We start from the raw sequence: 18,526 nt of genomic DNA, 5'->3' as shown, positions 1-18,526 counted from the left end.
ATAAGGACAAATAGAGCCTGGAGGAAGGCTGTCATTAAAAAATTTTTAAAAAATCTTTTGAAATTAAAAAAATTAACACACATCCAAAAACAAAAAAGAATCAGCAGAGTCAAAAGAAAAGACTTGCATCATTTTCTCCCCCAGAAGATAATCATTGTTAAAAGGAGGTGTTTTTTTTTAAAAGAAGGATGATTTAATTACTGGACCAGTTATTTTTTAATGATTGCTTTCCTTTATCTTAAAAAGACACATGGACTAAAAACAAGGGGCTCCATATCAGAGAACTTGATCAGTCTTTTCTATACTGAACAGGGTCTGCAAAGAGGAGGAAATTCAACAGCATTTACAAAGCTTTCTTGAGAGAGAACTGCTCATTCAAGAGGCTGCCTGTTAGAAGATACATCAAATAACAATTATAAAATAAATAGTATACATTTTGTAGACCTCTATAACAGTTAGTGATGTAGGCAAAGTCCAATTTCTCCATTTCTTCCTTTTTGTCTTATATCTTTTCTATTATTTAAAAAATCTTCTACCACATAATTTTACATTTCCTTCTTCACATCACTTATTCTGTATCTTATGTTCCTCTTCTACCTTTGCCCTTTTACTTGAAAGAAATTCCCCATCTGTTAATGTAATTTTATTAAATTTCCAAAACCCTGAACAAGGCCACACCTCTCTGAAATAGGAGGATTAGCTCTTTGAGCTGCCCTCCCCCCAGTTGCTCTGTGCTCCAGACATCTATGTCTAGTCCCAGCTAATATGCAAAGGGATCTATTTCTAAAACTCCTTAGCTGCTCTGGAAAAAAGAAAAAGCTGTTGTGAAAGCTATGTTACGTGCATATTTTACAAGTAACCAAACAATTTTACAAGTAACCAAACAATTCACAGAAAACATACAGAAGGGCAGAAAAGAGAAATCAGTTCCTTAGGGCTAATTATTTAGAGTAGAACTCGAGAAAGTGTTATTTACCGATTTGCATATTTAGCAGATGGCCAGCGAGGAACTGAAGCAAGAGAAAGTAAAGAAAATAACTATAAACGTTGGAGGAGAGCCTCTTACATTCCCCAAAGATATTCCACGTGAAATTTTCTCCAGCCTAAGGCACTCTTTGCTTTGCTTTTTGCCCCGCCTCAGGAGAGGTGTCGCCTCTTAATAACAACTCTGTAATGGACAATAAATGATAATTTATGGGTGACCAAGGACCAAGAAGCCTCTCTGAGTCTTCATTAAAACAACAGTACAAGTACAACCTCAGGACGTAGGCTATTATTAGATGTTTACTTGCCATCGTCAATGTGCACAGGTAATTTTTTGTTTTTAAAAGTCCCTTTATTGAATATTTATTTTTATTACGGAAAAATTTCAAGGTACACAAAAGTAGAAAGAATAGTATAACAAACCCTCCTGTATCCATCACCCAGTTTCAACAACTCTTTTTGCCAATCTTGTTTCACAGTTCCTCTCCATTTTTTTTTTTTTTCCTTTTGGTCGGTAAACTTTAAAGCAAATACAAAGATGATAGCATTTTACTCGTAAATATTTCAGTAAGCACCCCGAAAATTTTACAATAACTTGACTGGTTATCGCAAAATTGACCTGCAGAACAAAATAAAGAAGGAACGTAGAAAACCCTCCCGTGGTGGAAGAAGTTGTCACAAAAGTTATCTAGCTGTTCTAGCTCTTCGGAGGTGAGAACCAAACGTGGTATTCCCTTGGGACCGGGCCGGGGGTGGGGGTGGGGTGGGGTGGGGGCGGTGCTGGTGATGGCGGTGGGAAGGTACAGACCCCGGGGCAGGTTAGTGAATTTCTCCGAAGTGGTCCACCCAGGCATGCGCAATCCAGACACCAGAGTTGCTAAGGCCCTGAGGCAGATAGAAGCGCAGGATACAGTGAAAACCAATCAGAGGGCTCAAAGGATAATCAGTTAGCCAATCCGGATTCGAGACTGAATCAGAGCTTCAGCATCCTGCTCGCCCCCACCGATATCCAATCGGGGAGCCCGCTACTTTGGGCGGACTTTTCAAAACAGCGAAAACAAAACAAATCGGGGACCTTTAAAAGGTGCAATGCGACCAGAAACTATCTCCTTCCGCCCCTCACGCCTATCACTCCCTTTCCTTCCTCCGTAGGATCAGTAGAGGAATAAAGCCGTGCCCAGATTCCATCCTCCTCCTTGGGAGGGAGGAGTGGCTCACTAAAGCAAAGGCGAGCTGAGGAGGCCACAAAGCTGGCTGGAGACATACACTTAGGGGAGGGACTCTTTTTCAAAGTCTTTTGAGGAGGCAGCGGATCCCTCCGCGGAGAGTCACGTGCCCCGCCCCCTTGGGGGCGTCGGAAACTCAAAACAAAAACAAGGGGTTTTGTTGGGGCCTCCGCGGTGGTGGCGGCGTCAGCGGCGGTGGAACCCATAGTGGGGCAGGGCTAGAGGGACCGGCGCAGCGCCCCAGCCGGAGGGTGGGCGTGCGGGGAGCGGGATGAAGCCGGGGCTGTGAGGCCGAGGCGGCGGTGGTAGGGGGGAAGGGTCGGATGCAGGTCGGGGGCACCACTGAGGCGGCGGGTCCCTGACCTCGGAGACAGGTCCGGACGTCCCCGCCGCGCCCAGTCCCATCCGACCGTGACGCCGCGGGCCGGTGGAGGCGCGGCTCCAGGACGGTGAGTGGGCCCACCCGGGACCGCGGAGCTTCTTTGTTCATGGTCGGGACTGTGAGGAGCGATGTCAGAGTGCCCACCCCTCAGCTTGGGGAGCGATTCCGGTCCTGCCCTCAGCTCTGGGGCAGTGGGCGCCCAGAGGCGGAGAGATGCTGATGCGATGGATGGATGGAGGGTCGAGGAGGCTGAAGACAGTTCTTTGGTGTCCCCCCTCCCTCATTTTGTCACGGTGGCTCGCTGGGGTGGTTCTTCGTGGATTGACAGCCCCGGGTCTCCGCAGAGTTGCGGAATCAGGGCATCGGTGGATGGAAGGGTATTGTCTGGGCACGGGGCGGGCTGGATTTCTGTCCCCAGACCCCGATCGCGTGGGCCGCGCCACCCCAGCGCTCTCTGGGACCTAGGTCTCTGCCACTCGGGTTTTGTTCAGAGGAGGCGCTGCCGAAGCGGATGGGGAAGGCTTGGGGGCTGGACTCCAGCGAGAGGGGCTTCTGGAGCTGGGCTCCGCGGGAGGGGCGGGGCTCGGGAGTCTCCTCCCTCCGGTTCTTTGTTCAGTCGCGAGGCTTTCCCTCCCCCCACGTTGTGCAAAGCCCCTACCTCCCGGACCCGCTGCTCTCGGAGACCCCGGTGCGTTCCACTGGGCAGAAACCCCTCCCCCCGAGACTTCAGGTGGGGCGGACCGTCCGGACACCGCCGCCAGAGGACAGTTTCCTGTTTGTGAAATGGCTGGGAGACCGGGGCTGGCCGGTCTGACCCAGCGCTAGCCGGCGGACGTGACCACGGCCCCTCCCCCTGCCACACCTCCCTGGCGGTCGGGGAGGATTGCTCCGGGGTTCGGCTGGACGTGACTGGTGCCCTCACCCGCTTTTCTCCAGGGTGTGCTGGGGCGCCCCTCGCTGGAGGTATTGGCCCCAGCTCTTTTGTGCTTCCCCCCCTCCCCCCTCCCCCCTCCCCCGTCCAGGATACATTCTAACTGTGTGTGGTGTCTTTGCTACAGATGAAGGATTTGGGGGCAGAGTACTTGGCCGGTCGTGAAGGGGTCCAGCTCTTCGGATTGTTGAACCTCTACCTAGAACAGGAAGAGAGATTCCAACCTCGAGAAAAAGGGCTGAGCTTGATCGAGGCTACCCCGGAGGTAAGTCCCAGGAAAGATAACTTGCTCTAGTCGCTGACAGGGCTTGGGGAGATAACTTTAAATTTTTTTTTTTTTTTTTTTTAGTTGAATCTAGACTAAAGGCTGCAAAGTTTCTTAAGACCACAAGTGGTCGTCCTAGAGTACTAAGATGAATCTTAATACAGGGTCATGCTTTTGTTTCTTAGCAAAAATGAGAGTGATACTAAATCTAGGGAAGTGTGGCTTCAAATGTGGCACTCCCCAGCCTGCAGCTTCAGGGTGGGAGACTCCCTGGGAATTGAGCAGGTCATTTGTGGAAATACCCTCTGCCTGTGCAATACTTCTGTATAGTAGGCTCTTAAGTGATTTTTTTTTTTTTTAAAGAAAACAAGCAAGGAACCTTCTAAATGTCCATTACAAGGGAATTGAATTATATTTGCTCTTATCCTCTGGAAGTGTGGCAACAGTTTGCTTTATATTGAATTGCTGAATGTCTTTTATGATGTATATTTTTAAAAAGCAGTGTTGTGTACACATTTTGTATCTGAAAAACTGTAGTGCTTTGGTTAAGTGATAGTCCCCCATATTCTTGAAGATTCAGGGGAAAAAATTACCTTATTTGAATCTAACTCTGTGTATTGTCCATTCTAGTTCTAAGACAGTCATAAACTTTGGCTCTTGGTTTTTGTTGCAGAATGATAACACTTTGTGTCCAAGATTGAGAAATGCCAAAGTAGAAGATTTAAGGAGTTTAACCAACTTTTTTGGATCTTGCACTGAAACTTTTGTCCTGGCTGTCAATATTTTGGACAGATTCTTGGCTCTTATGAAGGTATTTCATCGTTTTTATAAATAAAACTTCATTTTTTTATACCCAGTGCCTAGCACGATGCCTAGAATACAAGGATTCAGTAAATATTTGGCAAATGAATGTAATTATGTCACTATAGATAAACATTTTTAATTTTCGGAATTGTGATCTTTAGTCCAGATTAAGAGACTACAAAAGTAAGCATATTACTGTATCTTAAGTTAGGTTTTCCTGTACCTCTTACATACCTTCTCTTTAAAGATGTGAAAAAATGAAGACTACTGTTTTTTTAGGTGTTTCTATATACATAGCTCTCAAAATAAGGTTTTCATATTTTCATCTTCCGTTATGTTTCTTTTGAGCCTAGGTGTTTTTAAACACGTGAAACGTGGCAAGTGGAAGTATAGCAGTATGTTAAAGGTGACCTATTGCCTTCACTATGAGAAATCTTTTCCAAGCAGGGAGCCACTGTCTTATTAACAATTACCAGCAAGTCATATGATATCACTTATATGTGGAATCCAAAATATGACACAAATGAACCTATTAGTGAAACAGAAACAGAATCAGGGACATAGAGAATAGACTTGGTGGTTGCCAGGGGGAGGGGAGTGGGAGAGGGTAGGAGTGGGAGTTTGGGATTAGCAGATGCAAACTGGTACATATAGAATGGATAAACAACAAGGTCCTACTGTATGGCACAGGGAACTATATTCGATATCCTGTGGTAAACCATAATGGAAAAGAATATGAAAAAGAATGTGTATATATATGTATAACTGAGTCACTTTGCTGTACAGCAGTAATTAAATTGTAATTCAACTATACTTCAATAAAAAATAAATTAAAAAAAAAAACCAATTACCAGTAACTGTTAAATGTGGTGATACTTCTGCCAGTAGGATTGCTGTCAGCTGCTGGGTCAGTTTTCAGGGCACTGAAAAGGGAAGCCATCTGTCCATGGCAGCTTGTACATAAGCTCTACTCTGCTCATCTGATGCAATATCTCTCTTGGGGAAATTTGCAGTGAAGTATGGGATGATTCTTAAATAGATAAGAAGATACAAAGATGAATGTATTATTTTTATATCCAAAAAAGTATATTTTCTTGGTGTTGGAAGGCTTAATTTATTTTGGGGGAGGTTGTACTATTATGAATTTCATAAGTTTGAAATATAATGTATAACTCTGTGAGAAACCTAGCTTTTGAACTTGCATTAACAATTTTTACCTGCATTTAAATTAAGTAATTTAAATGCTCAAAATGTCTTTTTTGTTTTTTAAAGGGAGGTTGAGACAGCTTAAAATGTAAAAACGATTAAGTATAACTGTGTGTAAGGGTAAGTACAGGGAAGCAGCTTGATTGTGTTCTGTCTTAAGAATAGGGGCTCATTACAATATATTTTTAAGTGTCTGCTTTGCTAAGTTAAAGTGACAATTGTTGGAAGAAATCTTTTGTTCTTTGTTTTTCAGGTGAAACCTAAACATTTGTCTTGCATTGGAGTCTGTTGTTTTTTGCTGGCTGCTAGAATAGTTGAAGAAGAATGCAATATTCCGTCTACTCTTGATGTAATCCGGATTAGCCAATGTAAATGTACTGCTTCTGACATAAAACGGATGGAAAAAATAATTTCAGAAAAATTGCACTATGAATTGGAAGCTACTACTGCCTTAAACTTTTTGCACTTATACCATACTATAGTACTTTGTCATACTTCAGAAAGGTCAGTGAGATTAAAAATTAAGATTTTCTACTTCGGCATTGCTATAAGTAACAGTGAAGAATTAGAACGCTAGTGAAATTTATGTTTTTACCTGCTCCAAACTTTCAGCTTGGACTTTTAATGACAAATGTTTAGAATTGTTTAAATCTTTAGAAGTTTAATAAATAAATATTTTGTTCTTTCTTTTCATTGTATAGGAAAGAAATACTGAGCCTTGATAAACTGGAAGCTCAGCTGAAAGCTTGCTGCTGCAGACTTATCTTTTCAAAAGCAAAAGTAAGTCAATTTCTTTCTTATATATATCTCACAGTTTCTGTTTTTTCCCCCGCAGTTTCTATTTTGAATTAAAAAAATTATTTTTCTTTTTTTTCTTGTAGCCATCTGTATTAGCTTTGTGCCTTCTCAATTTGGAAGTAGAAACTTTGAAATCCATTGAATTATTGGAAATTCTCCTGCTTGTTAAAAAACATTCCAAGGTAAATATCTTCAGAACTTATTATTTAAAGCAAGTTTCTTCCTAGTGTTTTATTTTATTTTTTCTGTGGTGACTTAATCATTAGGTAACACTTTATGCGGCTCTTAACTTTTACTCATTTATTCTTGTATCTTAAGTGTTGATGTTCTACAAATGCAGCTTCAACCCAGACAGTGTTAAGCTGGAAGGGAACCCGGTCACTTAGGCTAGCTTCTTTCCACGTTTAGACATCCCTTCTGTAGTCTTCTTGCCAGTTGGTAATACGGCAGTCTACATTGCCCCATGCACATTGTTCTAAAATGCGTATTAAGGGCTTCCCTGGTGGCGCAGTGGTTAGGAATCCTTCTGCCAATGCAGGGGACACGGGTTCGAGCCCTGGTCCAGGAGGATCCCACATGCCGCGGAGCAACTAAGCCCACGCGCCACACTGCTGAGCCTGCGCTCTAGAGCCCACGAGCCACAACTACTGAGCCCGTGCTCTGCAATGAGAAGTCACCGCAATGAGAAGCCCGTGCCCTGCAACGAAGAGTAGCCCCCACTCGCCACAGCTAAAGAAAGCCTGTGTGCAGCAACGAAGACCCAACACAGCCAAAAATAAATAAATAAATTTATTAAAAATAAATAAAATGCATATTAAGAAGTAGAGTTAGTAAATGCACGAATAGCATCCCATTACATCTGTAGGCTAATCATCGTCCCTTTAGTAGCATTACCAAGATAACATCAGCTATGTTTTTCTTTGAAACTCCTTTGTCAGGCCAGCCTGGTAAGTTTTTTAATCATAAAGAGGTGTAAACCAAACATAAGCACAGTCCTTTTTCTTAAACTGATAGTCTAGTTGGAGAAGTATGGAACTGAACACGAAGCAGGGTGTTCTGTCATTTACTGTTCTGTGTCGCGGTCCTGTAGGGTCTGTGTCTCTGAGCATAGGGAATACTTTGGGATGTGGTTAGCAGGGAAGGAGGGTAGACCGTGAGAGGCACAGTGACTGGGAACCTGGTTCGGGCAGCAGAGGCTCACGGCCAGGAAGCTGGTGGACTAGAAGGGTGTGGGAATCATTTTGGGGTCGGTTTGTAGATAGAATATCCAGGTGATGGTCACAGGCAGGAGGAAGTACACCCAACTCAGTGGTTTTTAGAGGCCAAGCATGGAAATGAGGCAAGGAGTCACGAATGACCAAGATTTGGACCTAATGGTGGAGAGAATATTGGTACCATTGAGGGAAATTGGAGAGAAGTTAATTGTGATCAAAGAAGTATGATTTTAGGTACTTGTATACCTTTCAGATAGGTAGATGTCTAGCAGATACTTGGCAGTCTGGACTAAAAACTCCAGATAAACTATAGTTGGAGATTGAGATTAGCAATTTCCCATGAGGAAATAATAGTTGAAACCATAAGAAATTCTTGGGAGTCCTTTGCTTAGGGGTTGATTAAAACTCTGGGTTTTCAGTGTTGGCAGTTTCCCCACGTAGGGGATGTAGGAGGTGATGTCAGGAGAATAAGAGAGTGATAGAAGCCAGACTGCCAGGGGATTAAGATGTGACTGGATTAGGTGGAAATGGAGGCCAAGATGATATAAAATCATCATCTGTTTTGTGGTCAAGTACATGCAACGTGAAACATTTTGTTTTAATACATAACTTCCAGCTTTTGTTTTAAGCACGAATTTACTAGTTTGAATCTAAACCTTTTATAATAATGTCATTTGGAGACATCTTCGGTGAAAATTGATTCCATGAAATAAATTGGGGCACTCCCCAGTGGTGGAGGAACTGTGCCCTTCTGGGGGAATTCCTCTTCTCTCACACTGCCAACTTCTCCATTTGCATATGTCTGGTGTCTCAATGTAAATGCGTATTTTAGCAATCCAAGTAATGCTATGTTACAGAAACGTAAATTATGTTAAATTCCTTTGCATTGCGACTATCAAAGTATATACTTGATAATTGATTTATTAACAGACCTAGTGTTTTTAGGTTAGTGTGCTTTCTTAACATAGGCAGAGTATTCTCTGTATTGAATCCTATGTAAATGATTTATACCTGTGGTGCTTCTCCCCTAAAGCAGTGGTTACCAGATTTTGACTGCACATTAGAATCACCTGGGGAGCTTTAAAAAACCTTGATGCCCAGATGACACCTCATATCAATTAAATAAGAGTATCTGAGGGTGGGAGCCAGGCATCAGTATTTTTTAAGGATCGCAGGGTGATTCCAAGGTGCGGCAAGGTTTGGGAACCGCTGTCATAACCTCTTCATTTAAATATTTTTTTCAGGTTAATGACTCCGAGTTTGTTTACTGGAGGGAGTTAGTTTCTAAATGCCTAGCTGAATATTCTTCTCCTGAATGTTGCAAACCAGATCTTAAGAAGTTGGTTTGGATTGTTTCAAGGCGCACAGCCCAGAACCTCCACAATAGCTACTATAGTGTTCCTGAGTTGCCCACAATACCGGAGGTGGGGTGTTTTGATGAAAGTGAAAGGTAAGCAGGTTCCTTGACTAATGAGACTTCCCCAGACTAAATGTTACTGATGTTTGTGTATCAGAGCCCCTACCTCTGATACCATCATTTCTTTGGGTAAGAAAATTAACCAGAAATAGTTTTATTAAAATAGGCAATAGTTTGGAAGTGTACCCCCCTCTCCCCACTTCTTTTCTTTATTAAAAAACAACAACAGGGGCCTCCCTGGTGGCCCAGTGGTTAAGAATCCACCTGCCAGTGCAGGGGACACAGGTTTGAGCCCTGGTCCGGGAAGATCCCACATGCCGCGGAGCAACTAAGCCCGTGTGCCACAACTACTGAGCCTGCGCTCTAGAGCCTGTGAGCCACAACTACCGAAGCCCGTGCTCCTAGAGCCTGTGCTCTGCAACAAGAGAAGCCACTGCTGTGAGAAGCCCGCGCAACGAAACGAAGAGTAGCCCCCGCTCGCCGCAACTAGAGAAAGCCCGCGTACAGCAACGAAGACCCAACACAGCCAAAAATAAATAAATAAAATAAAAATTAAACAAACAACAACAACAAAAACCAGCATCCTATACGTCATTACCTCCCTGGGACTTATAACTGGAAGTTTGTACCTTTTGACCACCTTCACCTACCACCCCCTCCCCCCAACTCCGGCAACCACCCATCTGTTCTCTGCATCTGTGAGTTCTGTTTTGTGTTTTCAGATTCCACATATAAGTGAGATCATACAGTATTTGTTGTTCTCTGACTTATTTCACTCCTGTTTAAAAAAACTGCTTGTTTCGCATCTTTGCTTTTTGAAATACAGTTTAGTTAAAAAAACAGCGTTCTGGGTATTTTAACATTAGTATGAATTTCTAAAATGGTCCTATGGAAAGAGGCTGTGGGTTAAATGACTGGAAAGTAAAGGGAACTACCACCACTGATGTGGCAGAGTTCTGTAGAGATTTTTAGTTTTGTCAAATGCCGTTGTCTTATTCAGAGTTTATTTTTGTTAGTAAAGTGAATTATTTAATTTTATTGAATTTCACTGTTTTATGCCGTAGGGAGAAGAGACCATAAGTTCCATTTTCCTAGCTCGTTGGTTTCTTAGTTTGATATTTGAGAAGTTCAGTGATGCAATTATTGATGCAAGAAAGACATCAAAACCATATGATAGGGCTTCCGTGGTAGCGCAGTGGTTAAGAATCTGCCTGCCAGTGCAGGGGACACGGGTTCGAGCCCTGGTCTGGGAAGATCCCACATGCTGCGGAGCAACTAGGCCCGTGAGCCACAACTACTGAGCCTGCGCGTCTGGAGCCTGTGCTCCACAACGGGAGAGGCCGCGACAGTGAGAGGCCCGCGCACCGTGATGAAGAGTGGCCCCCACTCGCCACAACTAGAGAAAGCCCTCGCACAGAAACGAAGACCCAACACAGCCGAAAATAAATAAATAAATTTAAAAAAAAAACAAAAAACTATATGATAGGAGATCTTTGTCATTAGTTTGCATTTATTGGATTTAAAATACTTAGAATTCTATAGTTAGTTGCTGACAGGGTTATTACTTGGTACAAGAATAATAGTTGGGCAAGTGGTAATTTGTTTAAACCTCTTAAGCAAATCTGTATTTTCTAAGGAGATTACAATACACTTCACTTTAGGAAGTCCTTCTAAGTTAAATTTTGTCTCTGTAGAGCTTAAATTTTGAATGTAAAAATCCTGAGACTAGAGCTACTTGTTCAGCAGTTTAATTTTGCCTGTACGACCTTTAAATGTGTTTTAAATGATGGGATCCTTCTCTCTGTCTCTTTTTCCTTTTAGCGAGGACTCCTGTGAAGATATGAGTTGTGGAGAAGAGAGCCTCAGCAGCTCCCCTCACGGTGATCAGGAGTGCACTTTCTTCTTCAGCTTCAAAGTGGCACAGACACTGTGCTTTCCGTCTTAGAAATCTCATTGTTCTGGGTCCAAAATTAACGTGTGTGTACAGGTTTCAAAGCCATAAATGGGGGAGTAGGTAGTTTCCTGGTGCAGTCCCCATCTAGGCAGGAATTGCATAGACTCTGGAATACCTACCTTCTATTTATTATTCAGATCAGATCTGGCCTATTTTCATATTTAATCCTAAGCCATTGAATGGGTTAGTGCCTCTTAAACAATTAACAATACTTCAGACATTGGCACTTTATTTTTCTCCTTGATCTTTAGCTACATGGGGGAGGAGGGAAGGTGCTGATACCTTCAATTTATTACTTTTCAAGAAGATTTTTAAAGATGAATAGTGTAGCTTCAGCTTTTTTATAAAGCCTTCAGGTGTCTTTAATGAAACAGATTGGGAGTGTGCAAGTGCTTCCTTTGCAGGGACAATGGATAATCCTTCAATGGTTTATCTTAGATCTCTCTCTCTCTCTCCCCCTCCATTCTCAGAGCAGAGAATATACTCTTAAATGTCAAAAACCTTTTTTTTTTTGTTGTTTTTTTGTTTTTTTAAATGATCAGTGTTCTATCTGATGCAGACTCTAGAAACTTAGGAATTATAATGTTGACATTTCTGTGAATTTTAGTATGTAATATCTTCATTTCTTTGAGGTTTCTGCCAAAACAGAAATAAGCAACAGACTAGGGTTGTTGGATAGTTGCATTCCTAATGCCTAAGTGTTGTCAGACTATAGTATTATTTTAATGTTTTTAAAACAATCCATAATCTAGTTTTGCATGTACCTGTATGAGAGCAGTGCAGCAAGTTGAACAGAACTAGGTAACTATGGAATCGATAAATGTTGATCTAGTAGCACATTTTGTCTCATTTTCTTCTATTAAAAAAGTCTGCATGATTACATTGTATTTCCTTTGTAATTCACGTTTCAAAAATAACGGTATTGTACATGGGTGCCAAGACTGAATATGAAGTGTAAAAAAACCTAAGTGTTTGTAGTATTATAGTTTTAAGCGTATCTGTGTGGCGGTACAGCCGTAAGAATAGGGATTTATAAACTCTGTACACATGAGATTTAGTACAGAGAATGTTTTTAAACTTTATAAACTGTATATGAAAATGTAAATCTTTAAAAATGTACATAAAAATCCTGTATTTTTTTACCGTGTGTGTGATAGTCTAGTCATTGCATGTAAATATAATTTATTGTGTATTCTGTATTATAAATCATATAACGATGACTTAACTTTTTTATTGGTAAGTCAGCATCCATTGGATGTTTTTTGAAGTGAATCTTTTTGAAGTAATAATAGATTACAACTCAAAATAAAAATATTAATGAATCGTACTCCTTGTTTGCAGTCACATTTTAATTTTTACCTTTTTGGTGAAAAAGAAAAGGTGCTTGCTGTATTTCAGAGGGGAGGCTTGAAGTGAGGCTGGAGCGCCTCCAGAATAAGCCCTGTCTCTGGTTACCAGGAGTCCTCCAGGTAGTATTTCCTCACTGCAGTTTGGCCCTGAGCCTTGGAGATACTGAAAGTGAATCTGTCACTGGAGAGTTGACCTCTCTCGGGGGTGTACTCATATTAAAAGAGCGACATATTAACCTGAATGCCTATTAGTTTATAGCGAAAGCCAAAAGGTATCAAGTAGACCAGAATACTCACGTTGCCAGGTTAGTACAGTTTCTCTCTCTGCAGACAAGGCAAATTCACTTCAGAAGGTCGCTTGGTGAATAAGCACTAGGGGAGTTAGCTTTGACTGGACCTTGCCAGCCTCTAGCTCTTTGGATCTTTTTTCCCAAACTTTAGGCTTGATCTGCAAGTGGTGGCTTCCACCACCCTTTTTTTTTTTTTTTTTTTTTTTTGCATCATGGGTTTCCCTATCTAGTTTGGTTTTGTAGACCTTTGTTTGCTCTAGTTGGTTAGAAAATGAGATATACAGAATATGGTTTTCACGTAATACCACTTCTCCCCTGGCAATAGGGACATGTTTTCCTACCCTCCTAGTGGAGAATCTGCTTGAATGACCCTCCCTTTCTTATTAAGCAATTTTGGCAAATAGTAGACAATATATTCTGCTTTCAGATTTTGATTTGTTGAGCTGTAAAAGTTATTTGTGGCTTTGCAAGTCTTGAACCCTCTTCAGTTGTTCTAGGGTTTTATTGCTTTTCTTACTACGTGGTCTTTCTGTGTGAATCTGTCCACATGTGACTTCATCTGTTCTCCTTTCTGGTTTTCATTGTATTTAGACCCTTTTCCCGAACTCCCAACCTATGTTATTCAAAACTGGTCGTCCCACTTGGAAGTTTCTGATTACGCCCAAACCTGCTCTTCCTGTGTGTCTGTTTTGAGAGTAGGTATTCCATCTACTCGAGCTGGAAACTTAGGTGATTTCCTCATTTCTTCTTGCCTGCTACCTCCGGCCTGGAGGTCACCATTTATGATTTATACTGTGTATCTACTCTGTCTCCACTTTTCTGCCACTGGCTTGGCTCAGACCTGTTCTCTATTAGCAGGGTTACTATTGTACAATATCCTAATCATCTCTCAGTCTCCAGGCTTACTTCTGATCCCCTTGCTCCCTGGATATCCTTTTGAAGTATGCAAAACTTTAAAAAATATGCAAATTTGATTGTCTCTCCTGAAAAATTATTCAGTAGGTACCTCTCAATCAGGATAAAGTCTATATTGTGACATACAAGCCTCTTCCTAATCGGAACATGGCACCTTTCTCTGGTCTTTCTTTTCGTTGCCATTTCCTAGAGCTATAAAATGTGTATTAAAAAAAGGTAACTGGCAGCTATGTGGAAGATGGAGCAGGTAGAGATGAATAACGTAATGGGGAGACCAATCAGGAGTCCTGCAAAAACCCAATAAGTGATGAAGGACTGAACTAAGGCAATGGCAATGGGGATGAGGAAGACAGGTAGGACTAGAGAGGCACTGTCCTTTGTCTTTAGGCATTCGAAGTAGACTCACAGACAAGTCCAGGAGCCTGGTTATGCCCTTTTCGGGCCATTCAACCAGTTGGCTTTCCCATAATTGTGATGAATAAAATTGAGAATCAAGCCTCCTGCCCCATTCACAGCAGAGATGAGGAGAAGGCTGCCGTTTTGGTCTCATACTTGCTCCTTGATTTGGCAAGAGATTTGGCTTTTCAGGTTTCAATTCTGTCATTTCCTAGGATGTGGTGTGCACACTTTGCTGCTTCTGCCAAAGTGCATGCTGAAATACAACTCTCCCTGACCCCTTGGTCCCCACCCATTTGACTCTCAGGAAGCGAGATTGGACAAATAATGTGTTTCATTCACCTGTTATGCTTGGAGTTAATACTCAGGTTAAGTGTACAGGCATTGGTTCCAGAATACAATTTTAACCATTTTCTTGGTCTAGAATCGTCCTTTTTCCTTCACTTTCTTTCACTGCACACTGGGTTCTAATATGATGTTCCCCACTGCCTCCCACCTTCCGTGGCATGCATGCCAAGTGCCAGCTTATTTAAGCAACCGACTTATCAGATTCTTACATGGCCAAACACCATGTACTTTGCAGTTGTCACTTGACCTGAGTTTTTCTAACTATTTATACCAGAAATGGTCAACAACTTTGCTTTGTGGTTAGCAAGTTGGATTGTGTGGTAGATAGTTTCCCAATAGCCAATGAGTCCTCTCATCCCTGTGTACACATGCTCCTCTTTCTATCAAGAGGTGGATTCCAGTCCCCTTGAATTTCAGCTGGCCTTGTGCCTAGCTTTGCCTACTAATGTGCAGTGGAAGAAGCTCAGTGCATGTCTAAGCCTAGGCTTCAAGAACTTCCCTTTTATCCCTCTTGGAAGCCAGCCACCATGGTGCAAAGAAGCAGGCTGGTTTACTGATAGTAGAGAGCCCATGCAGAGAGAGGCTCTTGGAGATGGGAGGCCATCTTGGATGTTCCAGCCTCAGCTAAACTCCCAGCTGAACACAACTTGCATGAGCATCTTCAGCTAAGCCACACGGAGTGGGGGAACCACCCAACTGATCCTAGTTAACCCACAGACTCTTGAAAAATAATAAATCCTTATTTTAGGCCACTAGGTTTTGGGGTGGTTTGTTACACAGCAGTAGATAGATAGCTGCAACAGGTTGCTTGTTATTTATAGTCAAATGGTGGTTATTTCTGAGTGGTGAGATGACAGATCACTTTTTTTTCTAATTATGCTTATGTGCAGTATCCATTTTTTTCCTTCAAATGGATTTGAGTTATTAGTGTATTGACAGAATAAGGAATGAACTCTAGAAAACACATACTGATTATATCATTTCCTTGATTAAAATCCTTATTGGTTTCAACATCACTCCTGAGCATCAAGTTCAGACTCCTTAGCACAGTTTCCAAGACCCTACTTGATTTGGTCCCTTCTCAGCTTCATCTCTCACGGCATCCACATCCACATGCTTTCCAGCCTCGTTGCAGTTCAGCTCCTCCCACTCACCATGCTTTCGCTCCCTCCTGTGACTCCATGCACACTCCTTCATCTGCCTGGAACACCTTTCCTGTCACCCTTATCTGGAAAACTCCACTTACCACCTTAGGAGTCGCTTCATTCTCTCATTCACCACCAGCTATTTGAATGCCTCTTATGTGTCAGGTACCACACTAAGGGCTTGATATACAAAACCAAACACAACGCACAATGTCCCTACTCTCATGCAACTTACATTCTAGCCCAGAACCAAATAATTTACAGCAAATAATATGATCTTTTAAAGGTTGTGATGATGTGTTTTCTTCCAAGAAATCTTTCTGGAACTTACCTACTTACTTACTTACTTCCGTCTCCTTGTCAGTGCTACCTGTTTCCATAAAACTCTATATTTTTCTTATCCTACCCGTTAATACCTTGCTTGTCTGCTTACCTTACTTGTCTGACCTGGGAAGGCAGGGAATGTTTGTCTTTCTTGCTATTGTTGAATCTCCAGCACCCAGCATAGTATCTGGGCCAAACTCCTCCTACTCTGGCTGTTACTGGTAAAAAAATAACCTCACTGTTCACTTAATATGTTCCAGGCACCTTACATGAATTCTTTAGTGCTTCCCATGTTGCTACTAGACAAGTACTGCTTTAGTCCCATTTTTCATATGAAGAAACTGAGGATTAGAGAAGTACTTTGACACAGATCTGGTAAGTGGCAGGGCTCTAACTCAAACCAAGTCTGTCTGCCAAACCCTGTGCTCCTAACCACAGTGCTAAACTACTACCCCAACCTTGATGGTACTCATTAAACAGTTGTTGAATGATGAAGTAATAAAAAATAGAAGTTCTTATAAAGAAAATCCCACTCATAATCCCAGTAAAGTAAACCAGAGTATTCTCCTGTTGTTCAGTTTTGTTGTTGTTTTTTTTTTAAGGAATTCCTTTATTTATTTATTTATTTTTTGGCTGTGTTGGGCCTTCGTTTCTGTGCGAGGGCTTTCTCTAGTTGCAGCAAGCGGGGGCCACTCTTCATCACAGTGCGCGGGCCTCTCACTGTCGCGGCCTCTCTTGTTGCGGAGCACAAGCTCCAGATGTGCAGGCTCAGTAGTTGTGGCTCATGGGCCCAGTTGCTCCGCGGCATGTGCGATCTTCCCAGACCAGGGCTCGAACCCATGTCCCCTGCATTGGCAGGCAGATTCTCAACCACTGTGCCACCAGGGAAACCCCTGTTCAGTTTTTAAGTGTTCTCCCCCATGTAACGGAAAAGTGGCTAAGATTTACAGTTAAAATATCTTTAATCACCCAGGAGCCACATAGGGTAATGTAAAATTCAAGGCAGTACAGTGGCAGAGAAAATGAGGCCTCATCAAAAGCTGGAAACTTCTTTGCACTCAGGTTTGTGGGCCCTTCCCAACCTTTGTACATCAAGTTCCTTTTACACTTAGGTTATACTTTATACTTTATTATTAACTTGGGTTCCAAGGCCCACAGTCATTTGGTGTTAATGGGGCTGGGGCTTTGCCACAATAGAGGACTGTCTTGTTAAAGGTTTACTTGCCCTTTGCCTGTTTTACCTTTATCCAACATAGCAGTCATCCCCCACTTACTCATTTACTGTTCTGGGATTTTTTTCCAATAATTATTTCATGTGTCTGTGGTTTATCCTCTTGCCTAAACTCTAAGCTTCTCGTGAACCTTTATATCCTTCAAGGTGCCTAACGTAATGCTGGACAAGAACACGTGTTAACACTTTTCTACATGTAACACACCTGACAGTGTCTTTTCCATTCCTGATTGCAGCGATTCATGTGTCTGTGGTTTATCCTCTTGCCTAAACTCTAAGCTTCTGGTGAACCTTTATATCCTTCAAGGTGCCTAGCGTAATGCTGGACAAGAACACGTGTTAACACTTTTCTACATGTAACACACCCGACAGTGTCTTTTCCATTCCTGATTGCAGCGATTCATAGTTTGTAAAGGTCAACCTTCATGCATGCAAGGATGAAGTCACCCTCTCCGAAGTTAGGATTTCAAGTCATTATTAGGGCATGCGGGGGGCCGTGGCCCACTGCTACAATTACATGCACCTCAGTCAAGAGTAAGCTGTAGTGAACAGGAACATAGGCTCCCACTGGACTATCAGAGTCTGATCCTGGTTTCACTACTCGCTGTCTGACCTGGCTGGCTATTAACTAAAGTGTTTGTGCCTCAGTTTCTTTGTCTGTATAAAGGGGTTGATACTGGATGGACCTGTGACAGACACAGAAATATGCTGCCGAGATGCCCCAGCTGCTGGGAGCGCTTTTGGCACACAGCCTTCCGCTGATGGCCCCTTTAGGACTATGACCCGGAGAGCAGCCTCCCCCAAGGTCATGCCCTGCCCAGGAGGGCCAGCATCTAATGACTGACTGAGGGGGGAGGACGCATAAAGTCTTGGTCACTTTGGTTCAGCACAAGACAACTCAGATGGATCGCTTTTGTCCCAGAGCTCTCCATGGGGTTGGCTGAGGCTGCTGTTGGGTCTGTGTTGTGGCTCAATTTCCTCCACCCAACCTTCCTTCTTCCTTCCCCTCCCTGCCATGGGTGCGGATCACAGTGGTGTTTCCTACTGAACATCCTGCACCCTAAGCTTTGTCTCAGTGTCTGCTTCCCGGACACCACCATTTGCAAAACTGTCTCGTGGGGTTACCGTGTGGATTGAATGACATGACGATACGTGATAAAAAATTTGAACGATACCTGATATGCACTTATGTAAATATTGGCTATAATAATTATGACCCCACTTTTGTCCCTACTCTCCCACTTCCCTTAGACTCAATTATTTATTCAACTATTACTGAGCTAATATGATGTACTAAGTTTTGTTCTAGGCAATGAGGATGCCAAATAGAATCAAACACAGGTCGTA

The 18,526-nt window shown here is 42.5% G+C and overlaps 1 protein-coding gene and 1 long non-coding RNA gene across 3 annotated transcripts; one reads left to right on the top strand and one right to left on the bottom strand.

Moving 5' to 3' along the window:
* Positions 1-273: 273 nt before the first annotated feature.
* LOC118896099 lies at positions 274-10,486 on the bottom strand. Its single transcript, XR_005020083.1, has 3 exons — positions 10,387-10,486; positions 5,281-5,286; positions 274-284 (listed from the first exon to the last, which is right to left on the bottom strand). It is a non-coding gene; the product is annotated as an uncharacterized LOC118896099 (long non-coding RNA).
* CCNG2 (cyclin G2) lies at positions 2,359-12,289 on the top strand. Of its 2 annotated transcripts, none has more exons than XM_036853866.1 (8): positions 2,359-2,659; positions 3,651-3,788; positions 4,462-4,599; positions 6,052-6,302; positions 6,500-6,578; positions 6,680-6,778; positions 9,055-9,260; positions 11,049-12,144. In XM_036853866.1, exons 2-8 carry the CDS (start codon positions 3,651-3,653, stop codon positions 11,170-11,172), a joined length of 1,035 nt encoding a protein of 344 aa, XP_036709761.1. In that variant the 5' UTR covers positions 2,359-2,659; the 3' UTR covers positions 11,173-12,144. The 2 variants fall into 2 exon arrangements, with proteins under 2 accessions (XP_036709761.1, XP_036709762.1); XM_036853867.1 differs by lacking the exon at positions 2,359-2,659 and adding an exon at positions 2,668-3,555 and having other exon boundaries at positions 11,049-12,289.
* Positions 12,290-18,526: the final 6,237 nt, after the last annotated feature.

The sequence above is a fragment of the Balaenoptera musculus genome, chromosome 5 (assembly GCF_009873245.2).
Source record: "Balaenoptera musculus isolate JJ_BM4_2016_0621 chromosome 5, mBalMus1.pri.v3, whole genome shotgun sequence".
Lineage (NCBI taxonomy): Eukaryota > Metazoa > Chordata > Mammalia > Artiodactyla > Balaenopteridae > Balaenoptera > Balaenoptera musculus.
Note: the sequence above shows the minus strand (reverse complement) of the source record. Positions and strands in the feature narration are given on the sequence as shown.